Source organism: Ochotona princeps, chromosome X (assembly GCF_030435755.1).
Source record: "Ochotona princeps isolate mOchPri1 chromosome X, mOchPri1.hap1, whole genome shotgun sequence".
Taxonomy (NCBI): Eukaryota; Metazoa; Chordata; class Mammalia; order Lagomorpha; family Ochotonidae; genus Ochotona; species Ochotona princeps.
The window spans coordinates 26871158-26892042 of record NC_080865.1 but is presented as its reverse complement, the minus strand read 5'-3'; the positions used below and the strand labels follow the sequence as shown (position 1 = coordinate 26892042).

At 54.3% G+C, this 20885-nt stretch overlaps 1 protein-coding gene across 1 annotated transcript; it reads right to left on the bottom strand.

Annotated features, from left to right (window-relative positions):
• On the bottom strand, positions 1-11967 carry ARX (aristaless related homeobox). The gene is made up of 5 exons (XM_058658574.1): positions 11544-11967; positions 8997-9876; positions 6393-6438; positions 3312-3640; positions 1-1224 (listed from the first exon to the last, which is right to left on the bottom strand). Exons 1-5 carry the CDS (start codon positions 11737-11739, stop codon positions 984-986), a joined length of 1692 nt encoding a protein of 563 aa, XP_058514557.1. The 5' UTR covers positions 11740-11967; the 3' UTR covers positions 1-983.
• Between the last annotated feature and the right edge of the window lie 8918 nt (positions 11968-20885).

The following is a 20885-nucleotide window of genomic DNA, read 5'->3' as shown; positions in this document are numbered from 1 at the left end:
TATTTTGAGCGTGACACTTCTCCACTAGATAGCAAGGAAAAGTGATAACAATTACACATTACACAAAAGTACTGTACCACTGCCTTTATCTTGAAGGTTTCGGAAGCCTCTACAGTTAATAAGTTAAATAAAGGGCTTGAGTACATAAATATTTGTCTAGGAACCCTACCTTATCTACAACACTGTAAGAATCTACAGGAGGACAAACTTTTACCATACCACGCTGAGTGCAATTGCGTTATAACATTTCAAATATACAAAGCTCTGTTCTTTTTTTTTTTTTAATAACAATGGTATGTACAGAATCAATAATCACAGTTTGGTGACTTCAACAGTCCATATTCTAGCAGAGTATTTCCCTTTGGTTTGATATAAAAACCTTGGTTGGTATATGATAAAGAAGAGAAGAACAAGACGTCCCTTGCCTTAAGTGCACTGTTAGCTATCTTCCAGACTCGCATTCGCTGCCCAGCCCTGGCTTCACGCAGGGGCGCATGCTGGGGAGATGAACTTAGAGCGCCAAAATGCTACTTAGAGGGAAAAAAAAGTCGTAGTAGGAGAAGAAGAAGGAAAAAAGAAAGGCTAAGTGGGGTGTAGGGAGGAAGAAAGGTTGGGCTTTTCAAATGCTTCACTTTAATACCAGACGTCTTGTGGAGAAAGCTCCCCCCTGTATTTTCAGGAAAGAACTGGAGAGGATGGAGCCAGGTTGGAGCGAGGTTGACTGGGACTGGGGCAGGGTGACGGGGCAGGGGTAGGGGCAGCAGGAGGAGTAGGGGTAGGAGCCGGTGGACAGCCAGCCGAGGAGGTGCCACACCCGGTTGCACCGAGGGCTGCCTTGCTCGCGTCCAGGCGGCTGCGCAGGCGGCTGCGCGCTCTCAGTGCCGTCTCGGGAGTGTGCTGGTCCTGTTTCCATTTGGTCTTGAGTGGTGCTGAGTGAGGTGACCTTTCTGGGCGCGCGGGGGCGCGAGGGGCGGGGAGAGGCCTTAGCACACCTCCTTGCCCGTGCTGGTGCCCGGCAGGATGTTGAGCTGCGTGAGCTGCGCGGCGTGCTCCTTGGCCTTGAGCCTGAGCGCGGCTATGCTGGAGGCGCGTCTGTCTGCGGCGGCCGTGGCCGGGTCGGCCAGTGCGCCCGACGCCACCGCGCCCTCCACGGCTGGTGCGGGCTGTCTCAGGAGGGCGGCTGCGGTCGACGCACTGGTCAGGGGCGCCATGGTCGAAAAGAGCCTGCGGGGAGAGCAAATGGCGAGGTCACGGCCTCGGGGAACTGCCCTGGGAGCTTCTCCCCGGAAGGCCCAGGCCTCAGGGAGGTGGCTGAGGAGTGGGCTGGAGCGCGGTGGAGGCTGCGAGAGGGAGGGGGGACCTGCGGACTACAAGATTCCCAGAGCGAGGCTGTCCCGCGCGCGGTCTGAATTGCATGCTTTCGATTAAGAAGGGGCAGTGGGGTAGGATATGCTAAGGTTCGAGGGACCATTTATACTGTTTACCAGGAGAGATTGACACACGGCAGAGACAAAAAAAAAAAAAAAAAAAAGGGAGGGGAGGGAAGGGAAGGCACAGACAGAAGCGGAGAGAAAAGGGAAAGAAGAAACAAAGTGGGACTAAAGACCGTTCCACACCCAAGCTGCCGACTTTGAACCTCCTAGATGGCCCACAACTCGGGCCTTGGAGGAGCCAGTCCGGCTTGCCCGCCTGGCCGGCCAGCGGCTACACCGCCCTCCTCCAGTCGCGGAGCAGCCAGCTCCCGGGCCAAGCTCGCGGGGCGCAGGCGGAGGGCGGCAGCCTGTTGATTTGGGCTCACCGGCGGCCCTGCGCCCTGAGCAGCGCCACCCCTTCCCAGCGCCGCCTCTGTGCGCCAGCAGCCTGTCTCAGTCCAGAAGTCCCGACCCGAGACACCTCCTCCCTAACCCCAGCCGCAGCCCCAGCGCAACTCGGGGAGCAGCCCCCTAAGCTGGGGCCTTCTGAATGTGGCTGCCCCAACGGTACTGCCTCTGGGCGGTGCCAGGATTACACCCTTTTTACCCTGCACCGCTGATGTCCTGAGGAGGCCTGAACCGTCTCTGTGCACCCGACACCCGGCTCAACTCCCCCTGCCTCGGGAGCGCTCTCTGGGGTTTCCCAGCCGCCAGCCGGGACGGCTAAGGCTCCAGGCCCCCGCGGGGCCAATTTGTGACTTTCAGGATTAGACTAAAGCCCAACTGGGCTCTTCGGGCGCTGCCCCCTCCTCCCCTCTCCCTCTCCTCTTGCCAGGATCACTCTTCCCTCCTTTGGCAGCCCCCACCGCAGCCGCGGTGCGTTAGGGTTTACAGGGCTTTGATATCTTTTTACCAAAAAGAAATGATAAAGTGAGACCCGGAGGTAAACTGAGTCACTAGCTACACTTGAGTGCACTCGCTGTTTATTTTATTGATGCATTACAAGAAACTAATTCTGCTTCACGTCGTATTTTGCCATTTTCTGTAAGAGGATGTTTTTTATAAATGTCGTGCAGTTAGGTAAATCTATTATTTCTTCTCCCAAAGAGAGATTCCTGAAACTGCATTCCGTTGTATATTTACTGCACCTTCCAACTTAATACATCCCGCCTTTGTCTCCTTGTCTCTGCGATTACACAGACTTTTAATTCATCATTCGATGTGCATTTAAAGACAGGGAGTTACAATAATCTGCGATGCACTCTTTCTTTTATTTCGTTGTCTTGTGTCGCTCTGGGGGTCGGGGTTTGTACATATGGGGGCATCGTTGGCAGCAGGTCACTTGAGTGACAAGGAACACAGAGTCTAAGGGAAGAAGAAAGAATTCGGTGCACCCAGAGGTTCCCGCAGCTCCCAGGCTTCCCGCCGGGCCGGGGCGGTGTGCCTGGGCTGCCAGGCTTTGGGGTCCTGACAAAAGACTTTCGCACACTACAGAATTCGTTGTGCCCTTCAGCCTAGCCCAGGACGTGCGGGCAGGCTTGCCACCTCGGGCCACGTCCCGGGCCGGGCCTCCTTCGGGTGACGCTGCCTCAGTTGACCCGGTGGTTCTTAGCTGCCCCATTGGGTCCCAAACTTCATTCCTGACTGGAGTCTTTTAGGTTTTTGCATATATATATATATATATATATGTATATATATATATATATATATTTTTTTTTTTTTTTTTTTTTTTTTTTAAGGCAGAGCTGCAGAGTATTGCCTTTGGCAATAGTTGTTGAGGTCGGGCCAAAGAAAAGGAAGTGTGTAGTGCCTGCTGGTCTACATCCTCCCTGACCCCAGCCTCTAGGTGACACACACAGACACACAGACCACCCACAGCCTCCGCAGGCCGCGTGTTACCTGCCAAACGCCGGGCTGATGAAGGCCGGGTGCCGGAACACGGCGGCTCCGAGGAAAGTGCTCAGGCCCAGCGGCGCCCCGCTGGGCGGCAAGCTGGCTGAGCCCGGCGGCGGAGGCAGGCTCGGGAAGGCTGCGGCGGCGGCGGCAGCGGCGGCCGTCCAGGCCGAGTCCAGCGCGGGGTGGTGCGGGGGGAAGGGACTGGCGTCTAGGTACGGGCTGAGCGGGTGCGTGGCCGAGAGCGGCCCGGGGAAAGGCAGCCCCGGTGGGTGGGTCTGCGCGCCCGCCTTCTCGCGCTTGCGCCACTTGGCCCGACGGTTCTGGAACCAGACCTGCAGGGTGGAGAGAGTCCAGGGTCGGTGCGGCTGCGGTCCCCCAGCGGACGCGCGGCAGCGGCTTGCCTAGGGCCTGCGTGCCCTTGCTCGCTCTGAGCACTGTGGCCCGTGCCCGCTTCGCCCCTCCTGGGCCTACGCGTTTGGAGTCGCTGGAAAACTGAGTAAGCAGTAAAATGGAGCCCAAACTCAAAGCCATCAGGGAACACAGGACAAGCAAACCCAGACCAGTAGGGATTGTAAGCGGCTCAGTTCTCCAAGTCTAAGCCCAGTGCTCAGTGGTCGGTGTGTCTAGAGCTGGGAAACCAAGGTTTAAAGGTGTGCACTATCCCTTACTTGCTTCATGACTCCGGACGCTTGTCATGATTTAAGCAAAGCATGTCAGCCTCAGTTTTCTAATCTGTAAAACGGGTATAAGAAAACTTAACAAGGTGGTTATGAGGAAGGACTGAAAGGAGGCAAGTGGGGCCTGCCTGTCAGAAATGGACAAGCAGCCAGAGAGTGGTGATGTGACTGCTTTCAGGGCATCAGCCATTGTCACCTATCTCAGATTCACTCCAGAACTGGCAAAATCTTTGTTCTATATTGAAAAGGGAAACAGAATGGTCGTTCTAATCTCTTCTTTCCAGAAATACTTACTGAACACCTGGGAGTGCTGCGGGGTGTTCTGGCCTTTGGGGAGGGAGGAAGGGGAAGCTAGACATGCTGGGGTAACTGGCATACAGGCATAGATTTTAGGGGGCAGGCAATGAAATAGGGCTACCCAATCTGTTTGGATTCCAGGGGTCCATGCAGGGCCCAGGTCTATGCGGGGTGAGCCATGCAGCCCTACCCCGGGCACGCGGGCATGAGAGGGTGCAGGCTGGCCTCTACACACATCACAGGCCGTTTCTTTTGGGGGGGGCAGGGTGTGGCTTAAATTGGTGTTTTAAATGAGATAGTACTAAACCGGGGGAGGTTTGCAGCTTCAGGTATTTCCCTAATTGTTAATAAGCAGCAGGTTGAATAGAGACCTTCACCTGGAAAGTGGCAGCTCCGGTCATCTAAAAATAACCCCCAGGAACATGCACCTATTTGTCTGTGACCTGCTCATAACACCCACAGCAGAGGCGACATTCTCCGTTTCTCCGAAGACAACTGTATTTTTAGGACAGGTGGGGGGATAACTGCAGGCAAGTCGAGAGATTCAGAATGCGCTCTAGGGCAACCCAGGGTTGCACCCCAGTGTGATCCAGAGGATCCCAGGGGGCTGACCTGGCACACACCTCTACTGACTGCTGGCAGCTGGGACTGGTACTCCCACTCAGCTGGGTTTGGCTTCTGGGAAACCACTCAGGGCAAGAAAAACCCAAACTCCCCATCACTCAATGACCTAAGGGGAAGCCGATCCATCCGGGATGTCCCCCAGCTTTCAGACAGGGGACCTGCGCACATGATGGCAGCCCTGCTGGAGATGGTGAAGCCTGGCAAAGCTGGGCTCTGGATGGTGGACCGGGCTGGGTGGGCAGCTTTTGTGTATCTGTCTAGACGCGAATATCCGGCACTCCTTGATCGCAGTGAAAGGAGCCAAGGAGGGGAACTGGGGGCAGTGGGGGAGGAACGCCTTTAAAGAACGTGCAAGCTTTTTACAGACAGATCCCCCTCTTGGCTCAACTGCAATTATCAAGATGTCCCCCTGCAATTCCTCATTATTGAATTAATACCTCTGAGGCCCCCCAAAGGTAAACGAAAGGACTCTAATAATTCATATTCACTTAATTACATCTTCTCCAGTGAATAGAGGGAGAGGAGAAGGGGAGGGAGCGCTCTCTTTCTTTTAAAAAGTTATTTAACTTTCCCACGACTTGTTCCCTTGAGCTGAAAATGTGGAGTTGCTGTCACATGTCTGTTTGACAATGGAGAAATGTGTCAACAGAAAGGAGGGGACAAGCCTCATCATTACCCTCTAATGCAAGAAGCTGTTGTGTAGTAAATGAGCCATATGGAATTTATTGTGCTTTATCAGTGCCTGATTTTGACTGTAAAGTGATTCGCTCAGTCCCTCGCCCGGGGACATCTGTTTTCTGTTGGCCCTCGGGGCTGCCCGGTGTTGATCGTCTCTCAGGTTATGAGGCCTGGGTTCGGAAATGCACTCTGGTATGGGGCTGCAAACACCTTTAATAGCATTGCACTCACTCCCTATTAGATCAATGTGGGCTCATTGCTATAAAAAATGGGAAATCAAATAGCATTAGCCAGCTCCTTGTGCGGGGCGGGAGGGGAAATCAAACAGCATTTTGCCTTCAAATGGCCCTGTTTGTTCTAGCACTAAGTGGGCTTTTATGAAGCCCGATTGGAGACTTAATCGCAGCCAAATACCTGCTTGGAGCTGAGCGGATTTGTCTAACAACCAAATCCATGCTCCATCCTATTATTTCAATCAGGAAAAGCCGGTCAGTGGTTTGTTTCCTACAGGGACCTTAGGACTGGGGGGTTCTTACACATGAGTCTCAAGGACCCCCAAAACTCTTGGGCTGCTTCCTGACTCTTTCCTCAGATTCCCAAATCCAGAACCACTCTCTTCCTACATTTTAAATATCTCTGTGTGTGTGTGTGGGGGGGGGTGCTTGGGTCTACTTTTCTGATTTTCTGTTTCAATTTCACGGAGGGGGCAGAGTCTCCATCTCCCACATCCATCAATCCATCCCTCCTGCCCCTCCCCACAGACACCCACCCCACCTGGCCGGCACCATCCCCCCTCGGTGCAGCTCACCTGGACTCGGGCCTCCGTCAAGTCCAGCCTCATGGCCAGTTCCTCCCTAAGAAAAAGCAACACAGAGAGATGTCACTGTGGGCCCCAGCAGCCCCCTGTCAGGCACTTGCCCTCCGTCGGGGCTGCCACCCAGTTCCCCCATCCACAGGCCCAGTGCTTGTTCCCAAGCCTATGAACAGGGAGGGGCCTCCGCAGCCCCTGGGCGCGTGGGGGGGGGGCGGTTACCCACTATGAGTTTGAGAACCACATCCTACAGCAACAGGGCGTGCCATTCTGTATTCAGGTGTGGCCAGCGAGGACTGGGTCTACAAACCTGTGCGCTTGGGTTCTTGCTCATTCTCAACTAAGAGCAAGACACGAGATGCCCACAGCGCTGCTGCCCCCTTTCCTCCTCGGAGGTAGTGGACAGCGCAGCACTGAACCAAAACAAAACAAAACAAAACAAAAAAATCCCCAGCCTGTTGGCTTCACCGTGCCTTTTTCTTGCTAAAAATTTCTCCCTCCTCTGTCCAGCTCCATGCCTTTCCCTTCTTCCTCTCGCCCCTGTTTGCCCCATCCCCTCCCCCCCTCAGCCCCTTAGGTCACAGCCCGCATTAGCCTCTGGAGATACGTTAAGCTTGTTAAGAGTTCAGTGGGGTAATTTTTCGATTAAACAAAATTCTGCGCACCTCCTGACTCCAGTGCCCACTACCAACCCTGCCCATCTCAGGGGAAGTCAATTTAGCTGAAACCCTACCCCGTCATTGGAGTTATTACTGCAACAATTAAGGCAAATAGGAAACCATTAAGATGCTGTAAAAACGGCTTACGACCTGTTTACCGAAAATATGAGCGCGCAGAGAATAATCGGCTCTACCTTGTTGATGAGAAAGAGTGGGGGCTGCCCTAGCCTGGGACCCGGCTCTGTGCTGTGGCAGACCGCCAGGCCACGCAGGAATGCACCAGCAGCAAACTGCTTCACAGAGCGAGCGCTGGCCATTGCAAGCCACGTCCTCCATTCCAGACAGCCCAAGCTGCACTCCCCAGCCGGCTACTCTCTGGAGCCAAGGGGCTACACTGGGGGGGGGGGGTGGCGAGGGCAGAAGGGGTGTGTGTGTAGGGTAACCCCTCCTCACACTCTGCTTCCCCCTGCCCCAGGCTGAAAAAAAAAGGCCTATGGGGGATGCCAACTGACACCAACTCAGGCTCTTTTTTTGAAACACACTTGTATGGGAAACGCTGAAAGTTGGCCGGCCAGCTAGTTATTTGATGATGCAAACCAATTTGCATAATCTGCTCCTTTGTCGAAGATAAGGATGCACTGGGTCACCTGAGGCACAACCACCAAGTTTAAGAGGTGACACTCCACATCAAATCCATTCTGCGTTTCTGGCCAGGAGAGAGTTTGACAGTTGCCGAAGCCAGTCCATTTTGGAGTTGGTTCAGGCCTGCTGAGCCCAAGCAGCCATTTCTGCTTGGGTTCAAAGGGTTAGGCAGCTTTCCCCCTTCCAAAATGCGCATTGAAAAGCTGCACACGTCTCCTGCGAAGGCGCTGCTGGCGCTTGACAGACCAGCCGAGCCAGACACACACACAAGGCTTTTCTCTCTGGGATAGGTCTTCCCTAACCCCAGCTCCTCACCTGAGCCAAGGCCTTGGCCTTGGGGTGAGAGAAGACCCTCCAGGTGCTTAAATAAACCACAGCCTACAGGGGCCAGTCATCCCGCAGGTGGAAAGTGGAGGGTGACCAGGCGTAGCAAGCAACAGACCTGGACCCTGATGCCAACAGAAAATACCCCCCAACTGCTTCACCCACTGCCTGCCGGGCTCTCAGGAATCACTGTGCCATCGGAAATCGACTTCCGTTAGACACGCGATAGGCTCTGTGCACGTGGTGTGTGTGTGTGTGTGTCCGTTGACGCGGTGTGGGGGGTGTGTACAGAGAAGAAGGGACGCTTCTGGCTGGCTCCCCTCAGGTGTGTGGACACAAACCGTGTTGAGTTTCGATTTGCTTGGGCTATCTCAGGAACTCTCCAACAACAAAACTACAATCTCTTAAAAGACAGGCACGGGCCCCTTCTCAGCTGGGAACAGCGTACCCAATACCCACCAGGCTCCTGGGGCACCAGATAGGGGTGGCCAGCGCACAACACAGCAACCTAAAACAGCCCCAGCTTTGCTGTGGCCGCGCTACCATGGCAGCGCTCTCTGCCTCTTGCCCGGGACCTGGCTGGCCTGCGGCACCCCAGCGCTGAGCGTGCGCACGCGGGGGTGCACTGCTTCCAAGGTGGTGTGTTCCGGTGCTCTATGGAGAGGCTGGGTTTTAGTCTCTTCCTAACTAAAACTTGGCATTGGGAATTATTAAGCAGGAATGATTCTGCAAAGAAAAGAAACCAGCCCAGCCAGCCTAAATTTAAAACTTTTGGAGGGTCCGTGATGGCAGAGGGTAGTCTGGAGTGCTTAAAGTTGAGAGTATTGGAACGGTGCGCCTGGCTCCAGTCTGAGAGAGAAGTGTCTCCCCCAAGGCGAGGGGGGGGGCTGCCCACCCAGCATCCTTCTCTGGGGCTCACCCGCACCCTTCCCCGCCCCCACCGCTGCCATCATGCCCACCTTGTGCTCGCCCATACCTGGTGAAGACGTCCGGGTAGTGCGTCTTCTGGAAGGCCCGCTCCAGTTCCTCCAGCTGGTAGCTGGTGAACGTGGTGCGATAGCGCCTCTGCTTGCGCTTCAGCAGCCCCTCCTCTGAGTCGCTGCCCGCAGACAGGCACACGCTGTCCTCGCCGTCCTTGCCCTCGGTGTCCTCCGGGTGCAGCAGCAGCTCTTCCTTGGGCGACAGTTCGCCGCCCTCGGTGGCCACGGCGGCTGCAGCGGCTGCGGCGGCTGCGGCGGCCACTGACCCGGTGGCGGCCACAGCGCAGCGCCGGGGTTCCTTGAGCAGCGTGCGGGCATCGTCCTCCAGCAACTCCTCCTCGTCGTCCTCCAGCAGCTCCTCTTCCTCGTCCTCATCCTCATCCTCCTCTAGCAACTCCTCCTCTTCGTCCTCGGCACCCGTGCCGCCACTGGCCGCTGGGCCGCTGCCGGGTCCGCCGGCTGCGCCGAGGCGCTCGTCCGGGTGCGCGACGCCCCCCGGGCCACCGAGCTCGTCCAGCGCGGGCGGCGGCGGCACGAAGGGCGCCCCGTTCTCGCGGTACGACTTGCTGCGGCTGATGCTCACCTGCGGCGCCTGGCTGATCTTGAGCGTGTCCCAGGCGGCGGAGGCCACCGCAGCCCCGGCCCCGTCCGGCCGCTCCCCGGGCCGCGAGGTTGGCGGCGGCGGCGGCGGCGGCGGCGCCTCCCCCCGGGGCCCCGCGCCGGCTGTAGCCGCAGCTGCTGCTGCCGCCGCCGCCGCCGCCGCTGCTGCCGCGGCGCCCTGGAGGAGGCGGCCCCCGCCGGGACCGTACAGGCGCCGCAGCTTGGGCGGCAGGTGCAGCTCAGCCTCGAACGGGGCGCTGCTGCCCTTAGGGGAGCCTGCGGGCAAGGAAGAGCGGTCAGCGCGCTGGGCGGCGCAGGCATCCCCCGCCCAAGCTGCTGTTCGGAGCCAGCCCGCCGCGGTTCCTTCGGCACCTAGGCCCGGGAGCGCACTGCCCCGGAGCCACTAGACTTCCCCTGACTGCCTTCCCCGCTTTTCCTGCTCTTTGTTTTCTTTTTACAACCTTCTCTCCTTCTTTCCTTTGCTTTCCCCCCTCTTTTTATTCTGTCTCCTTCCCCCTTGTTCTTTCCCGGCTCTCACTTTTCTTTCCTCCTTTACTTCTGCTACCTAGTCCCCTTGCTTCTGCTACCTAGTCCCTTGAATATTCTCTTCCTCTCTCACCTTCTCCCCTATCCCCAGCTCTCTCCTCTCCCCTTTCCTTCCTTTCTCTTCTAGCTTGCTTTACCTCCCCTCTCGCTTGTTCTTCTTTTGCCGCTCCCCCACCCCTGCCCACTCTGCTCCTTTTTTGGCTTCCCATTTCGAGTCAAGGGAGCCTCCAAAAGCGTCAAACAACTTCGAAAACCAAGATCATCTTGCCCACCCTGAAAACTTTATGCACGGCCTCTGCCCGTTGCTCTGCCACCGGGCAAGGCTGGCAAGAGGGGCACTACCCTGCAGGCGTCCCCTGAGGGTGTGCGGGAGGGCAGCCCTGTAGCCCTGAGCTCTGACGGCCGCGCCCCAGTAGCCTGCAGCGGGAAGGATAAAGACTCCCGGCACCAAACTGCGCTCCCTGGCCAACTGCCCTCCGGGAAGGCCTGGGCTGGGGACAGAAGTGAGGTGCGCCAGGCACAGGCCGTCCTTTCCTTGGGCTAGCGCCTGGCACAGGTGCCATTGCAGGCTAAAACAAGGAAAGGAGAAGACTCTGGTTTATTTTAAACAGCCCTGTTCCGCGCCGGCCGCCTCCTGTTTTGCAAGTGGTGCCGCCGCCGCCGCCGCCGGCCCGCTGGTGTTCAGAATTTAAAAGAAACCAACAGTTTTTTCCTGCCACACCTCCGCACCTAGGGGAAACCTGAGCGTAACAGGTTCGGGGCAAAACAGTTGCCTGAATGAATCTTTCGTTTCAGAAAACAAAGCATTTGAAACCTCTGACTGCTCAACTCTTAAAAAAAATAGTACAGCAGGAAAAAAAAAGTACCCAGAAGCCACACACTGCGTCCCCATCATATACAATACGGAGCATTGCGGGAAGCTCGTGGAGAGATTTTATTTTTGCAAACCTTGGTAATCAGTAAGCTACAACTTTCTTTTTTTTAAAGAAAAAGAAGACCGCACATCTTCCAAAGAGGAAGGGACCAGGCCACCCTGCCTGGAGAAACATCTCCAAGAGCTTTTGAGTTTCTCGGCTTCACCAAGTTTTCCTCACAAGGGTCTGCAAGGGCATTCGTCTGTTTCTGGCTTGCTGGCCCTTTTCAGAACACACCCAGTGCAACCACAGGCTACATTGAAACCAGCCTGCCACCAGCGCAGAGAACCTAAGGGCCCCCAAAGCAGGGCCAGCCCGCGGCGGCGTGTTGCTCACTCTTTGAGGCATCAGGCCTAAGAGTTTGTGGCCTCTTCTTCCTTCCTCTCCAACTTGACAAGCCCAGACCCCTGACCCCCTGATACCAAACATCCGAAGCAGTGCCCAGAGCCCTTTGCAGGTGCCACGGCGGCGGCACAGCCTTACCTTGCAGGACCTTTTCTTGGTCGGCGCGGCTGGCCAGCGGGGCGGGCAGGCTCGGTGCGCTTCCCAGCAGCCGCATCTTGCACGGGCTCCTCCGGCCCAGGATGCTGTCGATGCAGTAGGAGGAGAGCAAAGTTGGAGATTTACTTTTGCACTCGGGCCTCTCGGGGCAGCCCTCCTCCTGGTACTGATTGCTCATGGTTGGGGCTTTTTCTTTTTTCTTTCTTGCTTTTTTTTTTTTTTAACCCCCTGGGCGCAGAGAGCGGACCGCTGGCTGCCTCTCCAGGCAGGTGGGATGGATGGGTGTGTGTTGTGGGTGGGGCTAGATGGCTGGTTATAACGGATCTTATTGCGATCTTTGTGCCTCTCTGCCTGCCTCGGTTGCCGGCTCCCGGCTCCCGTCCTGCCCGCGGCCGGAGCTCGCCCTCTCCGCGCTCAGGACAAGCGGTAACAAGTGTAGTGAGCAGAGGGCGCGGAGCTCTGGAGTCTCTCTCCTCCACGTGCTGAGAGGCGCTTTCTGATAGGCTCTCGCCAGAGGCCGGGCTGCGTCGGGCTGCGGGTGAAGCGCAAAGCCGGGACTGGATTCCGGAGAGGCTGGCGGGAAAGGGGTGCAGCACGCAGCACAGTCAATTCTCTCTCTCTCTCTCTCTCTCTCTCTCTCTCTCTCTCTCTCTCTGGCTCGCTCTCACTCTCTCACACTCTCTGATTCACTCACTAACAACTTTCCAACTTTGCCCTCATCTTCCTAAAGGCTCCTCCTTTAACCCTTTTGTGTTGACCTGCCGCTCTGGCAAATGCGGGGCGATTTCGAGGGTGCCGCTGGGGTGTGGCGTGCCCCTTCTCCCAGCCGTTCCCTGGAGGTGAAGCCTTGTGATTCTCATTCTCACCGCTTTGGCACTTGCAAAGAGGATATTGTCCTCTCTGGGCAGCGTGCCGTCGCCTGCCCCTAGGCCAGATGGACCCCCGAGGTGCCAGGGTGACAGGCGCCTGCGAACAGGTGCCCTCTGGGCAACGCTGTGTGTGTGCGCCTTTAGTTTCGGGTTTCCTTAGTGGTCCAACGGCCGTTGCTTTCTGAGTAGTAGCATCCCCCAGATGTTCTTGTCTCAGTTGGAAACTCAGGAATGGGATAAAGCCCCCAGAGCCCCGGCTCCACCAAAGGCGCCCGACCTTCTCCAGAGCACCTGCAGGGCGGAAAAGGCGTTGGCAAGTGTCAGCTGCGAGGAGGGGGCGCCTGAGCGAGGTCCGGGGGCTCCCCCCTTACCCCCCAACCCTTCTGCCTTTTCTTCCCACACTCGAGGCTGCTCGTCCTCGAATCGGGCCTCGGAGGGCTCTGAGCTCCCAGCAGGGGAAGGAATCCGAACTCGGCTTCAATTCGATCTAAGCGCCTAAAATTTCCAAGTCTCCTGACCCCGGCTCTCATTAGCGAAGGTGAGAGAGCGCGTTCCTCCCCAACAGCTTGCTGCCTGCCCAGGCTGCCAGCCAAGCCCCCCGCTCCTGGTGGAGCCGGGCTGATCCCGAGCGAGACGCGGCCAAGGACATCCTCCCAGCTTGCCTGCCAGCGAGGCGCGAGGGAGCATCAGGGGCTCGAGGCCGGCGTGGGGTGAGAAAGGTGGGTGGGAGAGGGGTCGGGAAGGGAATCCACGCCGGGTTTTCCTCTCTCAACCCCTTCAATGTGTCAAAGAGAAAAGCGTTTTTACAAAGGATTACATTTGAATCACTTACAGTCAGTATTTAAAAATACAAGGATGCATAAGTGATTCACTGCTTCGCCCAACCGTAAACAGCTACCTAGCTTTTGGGTGCTAGTGGCTGGGTGGGAGATCTCGGCGGTTTGGCAGGGCTGTTCTAGGCAAAACTTGACGGGGGTGAAGGGTTGAGAAAAGGCACAGCAACGTTGCGACTACTGATGCCCATACTACTGCTGCTGTTAAAAGCAAAAGAACAAGATTTCTCTCTGCATCCCTCACCGTCTCTAACTGTCTCTGCTTCTTAGTTTTTCACCCGTCTTCCCCGTTGAATGATGCGGATGGGGAAGGCAGAGGAGAACTCTGCTCTCGCTGACATTTGAGATTCTTTTCAGCCCTCGGCGGAGGCTCCCAGCAACCTGGCCTGGTCTCCTGCCTTTGCCTGCCTTTCTCTTGTCTGGATCCTCCCCAACAGTTTGGTATTTTTATTTTGCTCCATTTAGATGGAAACTATGTATTCTCTCCCTCTTCCCTCACCTGGTCCCAGAGTGCAAAGCTCTCTGATAGCAACCAACAGCCTTAAGAATCTTCGTTAGCCTAGCCCTGACCCTGGCGGGCATCCCTGCGGCTGCTGGGAGACAGAGCTGGAACCACTTTCCCTCCCCATAGGGCCTGGCGTCGGAAATCCACAAGACCTGGCTGTCGGTGGCTCCGTGCCTTCAGAGCCGTCTCCACGCGCGCAGGGAGTGGGCTGAAAAGGAATCCAAGAAAGCTTGTGTTAAGCAAAAATGAGACACAAATGCATAGCTCGTTTCTGAGAGTCCGATGAGGCTTCAAATCTTGGTGGAAGAGTTCTTCTCCTCCATCCCCCACCACCCCCTCCTGCAGCTGTTCTGCTTTTAAAAGAAATCGGACTTTCTGCTGGGGTGTATTCTAATTTTAATCACCCACTGTAAAAGGGAAGGTTAGTTTAGAACTTCTGATTCTGACTTAATGATCCTTGGAATTAAATCTTAATTCTACTGATGGAATCTAAAGCATTCGTTTGGGAGACCTCCGTGGAAACCCTTGCTTTACTTGTTGTGCTGTTTTGTTTTATTTATTTAGCGTCTTTTCTAATTAAGTTCCCCAAGTGAAGATGCTAGTGGAAGGCAAGCCCATTCACTTCGTGGAGGAGGGCCTGACCCAGCTCCCTGTATGCCCAGCAGCCTAGAGATCATCTTTGTCACCATTCGGTACCCAACTGGAAACTCTACAAATGACCCTTGCCTCTTTCCTGGAGAATACAGTTTTTTAAAAATACAGAAAACTTTTGTATGGTATTGAATAGGAAGGCAGCTTGCTGGCATGTCCACAGTGGCTAGTCAGAATACAAGATCCAGACGTGTGTGTGTGTGTGTGTGTGTGTGCACGCGCATGTGTGTTTCCTGTATGCCATTTTAGAAAATCAAAGGATTCCTCTAACAGCTGGGAAGAGTTTGATGGTGCATTGAGTAAGTAGACCTTTAGGACTTGGGCTGCAGGGCTATGGAGACCATAGAGGTTAACGTGCGCGGACAGCAAGATGACACCTCTCGGCACTTCATTTTCTTCCCTTTGTTTTACTCACAATCAAAAGCGAATGCATTTTAGTGATAGTACCATTCATGTTTGTACTTTGTTCTTTGCAACTTTTGTCTCTTCTAATCTTTGGGGCCTTCAGCTATTGGGGTTCCTTGCTAGGACCACTTGGGAAACAATGGCTGGGGGGTTCATCTGCTCTTGAAATGCGTCACTAAAATAAAAAGGACAATGATGAGTGGACGTGAGGGTCAAAAATGTTTAAAACTGTTGTTTGTGGTGAGAAATGGGGCTGGTCCCCAAAACTGGAAGTAAAATTATCTAGAAGAAGTGCAAGGAAGAAAGTTTTTCATTTCTGTGATGAGAGCTAATTCCACATTGTGGTTTTGAAATTATATTTGCAAGAAATGTGGGATAAGGGGGTGGCAGTTGGATGTCATTATGCGGGGGGGGATGTTTGGAGGCGAGTTAACCTCACACACTTTTCATTTGAGATGTTTTAATTTATTGTGAAATATACACATAGATAAATAAAGCTGTAATGGGTTTTCAGTCACACCGGATGGCTCAGGTCCCCTTGAATTATGTTCAACCTCTTCAAAACATATATTTAAACAATAGAAATAAACTTCATTGGAGTTTGGCGACCAATTTGGACGCCATTGGAAGGGAAGACAATAAGTTCTGATTACACGCAAGGATGCTCTGTGATGCGTTATCCCCTTTGCCAAGTCATTTCGCTATTTTATTTATTTATTTTTTTTAACAAACTTTCATTCATTTATGGTCTTCCGCAACCTGCTAATTTAACACTGGAGCGCGTTACTGCAGTGTTAGGAGGAGAGAAAGAGGGAGAGAAAACAACAATACTGCAATGATCCAAATGATACAGTAGAATTATAGCAATTATAGTTCTACTTGTGGAAGAAAACCTTGCTGAGATCAGGCAAACAAACTGAAGGCGTGTGAGGATAACGAGCCTGGCGATTGACAGCCGGCGCGGGGAAGAGCCACCAACACAAAGATTTGCGGCCCCCTGCCCCCCCCACAACTCCAAGCAGCAAAGGTTCACCTGCTCCAAGGGTGCTTTCAGTCTTACCTACTGAGGGTGTGGAAATCTGAAAGGAGAAAATGTGCGGTAATCCGCCTGCCGAGAACCTGTGCCTTGCCTTCCCAGGCCCCTGGCCGCCCTCCCCTTTCTACCTCTCTGAGTTCCCCCCAGATTGGGGGGCTCGGGCAATGGAGGGTGTTTGTTGTTGGATGTGCCACGGAGCAGCCCGTGCCAGGGCCCGTGGGGACCTGAGCACATGCATCTCCTGGGCAGCTTTCCTCCAGTTGCCTACTGCTTCTCTTTCCGCTGCGGCCCTTCGCCCTAGAGGTGGGTTCCCCCCAGCGGGGCTGGGCTGTCAGAGCGGTGTGTTGGGAAGTGGCTTATGGGGCAGCGTCCTGAGGACCACGGGCTGAGTCCCCAGTGTTCGGATCTGGATGTGTGGCTGTGGCGGTTGCTCTGGTACAGTTTTCCTTATTTGCAAACTCCGCCACTTTGTGTCACTGTCAGTGCGGGGGTGGGGGGAGGGAGCCGGAGACGGAGCCAGAAAAAAAGCTAGGGAGAAAAGATTCTCTCCCCCATTCCCCAGCCGCCCCTCATCCGGTCCCTCCAGGCGGCCACTGAAGCTTTCTTAACACTCCCCCCCCCCCCCCCCCGCTCCTGGCACAAAGCTGGATGAGACTCAGACTGGGGGCGAGGGGTTGGCCCCTCCCAGGGGAGAGAAACTAGTGGTCGGGCTTTGGCCCGACACCTCGAGTGCCTCAGCGACGCCCCTCCACCCCCCCCCCCGCCGCACCCATCCCGCTAGGTTTGCAGACCCCACAGGGAGAACTTCTCCATGTCCTGACACCAGCACCATCTGCTTTCTTTTCTCCCGCCTGACGCTGGGCCTCCGGCTGCCTCGGGGGTCAAGGCGCCCCCTGTGCAGCCTTGACTTGGTAGCTGCTGCTCCGGGGGAGTCCGGGAGGGGGACGGGGCGCGCTGGGAGTAGGGAGGGGAGCGGCGCGACCCCAGGCGGGCTGCCATCCCCAGGCCGGGCGACCCGGGCTTCCCCGCAGCGCCCTGCGCGGGCTCGGCGCCACGGCCAGAGCGCGCCCCCTAGCGGGGGCTCTGCGCGAGCCCGGCCCTGTCGCCTAAGCCTCTGGGCACTAAAGTTGGCAGATTCGAGGGATCCGGCAGTAATGAATGGGGAAAGAAAACAAAAGCCTTGGAAACATTTTCAAGTGTTCAATAAAAGACCCATCTGTACCTTTCTTCTCCAGCGCGTTCGTGGGTACCGTCCCCCAATGCGCGCGTGAAGGGAGATAATTGCGGGGTGGATTCTTGCAGGCGAACCTCAGGAAACAGGGGACCTAGAAGTACAGAATTGGAGGTGGGGCTGAGACAAGCGTGCAGAACCCGAGTCGGAAGTCCCGACTGTGCTGCCTCCGAAGCCGTTCCGGAGGCCCCCTGGCCTGCGTCCTCCAGCGCCAGCATCCCAGGACAGTCCTTTCAGAGACCGATTTGGTGTCCATGTCTTTGCTATCCCCCAGTGTATGGCTCTCGGATACCCTCCCACCTTCAGAGTGTACCCCGTTCTTTGATTATAGATTCCCTGTGCTCAGATTTTGCGATTTTCAGTTTTAGGATTTTCCATTCTTAAACTCGATAAAGTCTCCCACCTTCTAACTGTAGGATGCCCCAACTGTGGCTTGATGACCCCTCCACAGCTTTCTTCTGAAGAGACCTTGGTCGCTGCCCTGCAGCTTTTCCCCAGAGCTCCCCATCCCCCAGCTAGAAGCGACTGTATCAGAAAATTCTGGAATCCACTTCCCTCCAAGGCTCCCAAATCACCTACTCCCTCTTGCTCTGGCCAGAAACTGAGGAAAACCAAAGTCACTGTTTTTGTCCAGCCACCCGCCCAGTGACTTGCTCAACCTGGAAAGGACTCCAGATTCCTTGCAGCTCCTGGAACCTCTGTTCCAAAGTCCCCCAGAAGCTTTAACAAAAGGAAAACCAATTCCCAGCAGTGATCAGTGCTTTGGCACCGTGTCCGTCCTAACTCACGCACAACGTGGTTTTCAAGTGCTGTGTTGACTGCCACCTCTTGCCTTCCCATCGGTAGGGTTTCCAAATCAGCCTAAGGCCAACAAAACGTCTACTAAGTGTGCGGCCTGGAGAGGAAGAGCCCCCAAATAGGAGCGCAAGTAGCTCTCCCTGATGTGTCTTGCTAATTGGGAAGTTTAAGCGAGGCTTTCCTTGCCCTTCCCAGGCGGGTATTTCAGGGTGGAGTGGGGTGGCGAGGAGCAGATGGAAGCAGTCCTGTGGGAAGGGAGGCGTGGGTGGCCCCGTGTTTAATTAAGAGTTGCTTTGTGTGCAAGGGAGGAGGGGAGATGCTGCTGGGCTGCTCAGCGTTCTGTTCCCTTCGTTCTGTTCCCTTCATCGTCGCAAAATAACCTGCACGTTTAAAAAAAAAAAAAAAAGGCAGCGACCGAGGGGGAAGCCGGCTCTGGACTGGACAGCACGATGCTGCTGGGTTAGAGGGAGTGAGCGCGTTTCCTGCCGCAAATCATTTGCCCGATCAGAAAGCACAAGAGTAACCAAGCACAGGGCTTTCCCCCTCAGCGCTCTGTGCGCTGCTCCTCCAAACCTGGCCAGCTCCGGCCTTCCCAGGCCGCGCCCAGCTGCCCCCGAGTCACCAGCCCACCTGGCATTTTGGTGGAGGACACCCAGCCGCTTTGAGAGTGAAGAGTCGGCTCCTAAACTGAGGTTAGGAGGGCTATGGTGGCGGAGAGCTGGGACACGCATGACCTAGGGGCTTCCTATGGCCATCCAGACAGAGCTGGAGGGCCCCCTGAGGCGGCCCGGTTTCCCCAGAGGGAGGGACAGAGGTGTCCTCACCCCACGGCTGGGGGAGTGCAGGACACCCTGTTTTGCTGAGGGTGTTGCGGCTGCAGCTAAGACCTTGTGGCCTCCTGGATCTTGGGAACCAAAACAATCAAACCAAGACCCATCTTGGATGACCCTGATGGCATCAATGAATGGGGAGGCTGGATCAGGGCGCCCACGAGAGGGCGCGAGTGGGGAGGCGGCCTGTGGGTAGAGAGGTGCCCAGGGTCACAGATTGAGGTGGCAGAGATCTCGGACAGCCCCTCTCCAATGACCTTGGTAGCAGGTGCGGGTGGAAGTCGAGGCAGAGCAAATGAATCTACTCAGATGCAAAAACACAGAACGCAGGGTTTTGTTTTTTGTTTTTTTGTTTTTTGATCGAAGATTCAGTGAGATCTGAATAGCTCAAACTTTTGGTTTTTTTTTTTCCTAGTGGGAAATGGTAGATTTCTCACAATCGCCCAGGATTTTGCATGGCACGCTTCTGGTCAGCGCCTCATGCTCTCTCCCACTGCAAACTTCTCCATCTCAGCACAGTTCCTGGCACCAGGGAACAGCTTAGTCAATGTTTCCGGAAGCAGAGGCTTGCGCTTTGGTGGTGGGAGTGTAGAAGGTACTATGATTTTGGCAAATGGCACTTCATTTTTCATTCTCGGGGTGGGGGGCGTTGATGGATCTTTTTCCTCCCTTATTTGTCCAGGCCTCATTCTCCTTCCTCAGTTCTCTCATTACTGCTGTTGGGACTATTTCATTGTTCATTACTCCCCTAGGTTCAGGGCTCTCAAAGGACTAACAAGAAATTAAAACCAGCGTATTTTGCTTAGAGAAGCTCACAAGGGCTGGAAAGAAAAGAGATTGAAACCCACAGTTCAAGTGAAATTTAGACCTGGGAGTGATTTTTACTTATTTCTTTTCATGGATAATAGAGAGTTGGTGTTATCTGTCATGGTACGTTCCCCCTAATAAATAGTTCCAAGACTATAATCTAACAGGTGTAAAATTTCCCTTTTCTGAGAAACGAAGAGACCACCAGCACTATCTTTTAAATAGTACAAATAGAAAATGCTGTTGTTGACAATCACGCACAGCGGAGAATCAATTGCAAGCTGTTTCTTTCTTGCTTGCTTGCTCTCTTGTAGGTTGGTGTGTACCCCACACAGAGCTGTAAACACAGATCGGCTGATTTCAATTCTGTACACCCCCCCCTCCTAGCAAAAATATCCAGAAAGCACTTTACACTCTTGGCCAACAGAGAAAATGTCTGCCCTTTCTTTTACTCATTTCCCTTGATCTCAAACAGAGGGCCTTGAGGTGTTAGGCATCACAGAACTGGGGAGCAAAGAGAAAACTTTTCAAAGATTCGCTTCCACGGAAGGTCCTGATTCCTGGTGTCATATAGGGGTGGGGACTTCAAAAATGTCATGGGAAATGCATTTGAGGGAAAAACATAGGCATGGATCTAAAGATGTTTGTTCTGAAATGAAATAAACTTATCTTTTCCTTTCATGTTTCCAAGACCTCTTAGAAGTAGCCTAGCAAGTTGAATCCGTATCTTTTTGTATGTGCCATAGGACCTTGTTTCTGGAAGTTTCATCGACATTCATTTGTCCCCAGGCACTTGTTCAAGAACTGAACTTCCATCTCCCAAGCATCCCATGGGTCATGATTAATTCCCACTGCAAAGAGCGCACAAGGAACTCCTCCAGAAATGTTTTCTGAGAGACAGGAAGGAATGGTAGCCCCAGGAAATCTTGTGGCTTATCCCATCATGGAACAACTTGTACCTGAATCTCCTCACTCTCCTTCTTTCTTCTTCTGCTTATAGGTTGTTGCATGTTGATGTTATTTATATAAAGGGAATGATATTAGAATAACCTTTTTATTGCGTTACTCTAAAGGGAGATTGAACTCTAACTTTGAAAATTGTGACATTGCAATGAGAGCTATATTAAATTGCTTAAAAACATTTTGAAGGCATCATTGATATTGTCTGGAGTGGTGAGTGAAACAAAGGATTTCACAGCATGTCAGGTTTAACACTAAAGATGTTCGTTCATCTTAGAGTCTTTAAGCTATTAAATGGAAGAGAGGAGAACAGGAGATGGTGATACAGTAAGAGAGGGGGATGGAATAGTGACGACGGGGATGTTTTAGCAAAGACCGCCCAGAAGGTAAGAGCAGATC

Excerpts from the sequence above, each read along its gene's own strand:
- ARX (XM_058658574.1), bottom strand. The coding sequence starts at position 11,739 with ATGAGCAATCAGTACCAGGAGGAGGGCTGCCCCGAGAGGCCCGAGTGC. Across the intron at positions 9,877-11,543 it reads CCAAGAAAAGGTCCTGCAAG|GCTCCCCTAAGGGCAGCAGC; the intron begins GTAAGGCTGTGC and ends CCTTGCCCGCAG. Across the intron at positions 6,439-8,996 it reads TACCCGGACGTCTTCACCAG|GGAGGAACTGGCCATGAGGC; the intron begins GTATGGGCGAGC and ends GCTTTTTCTTAG.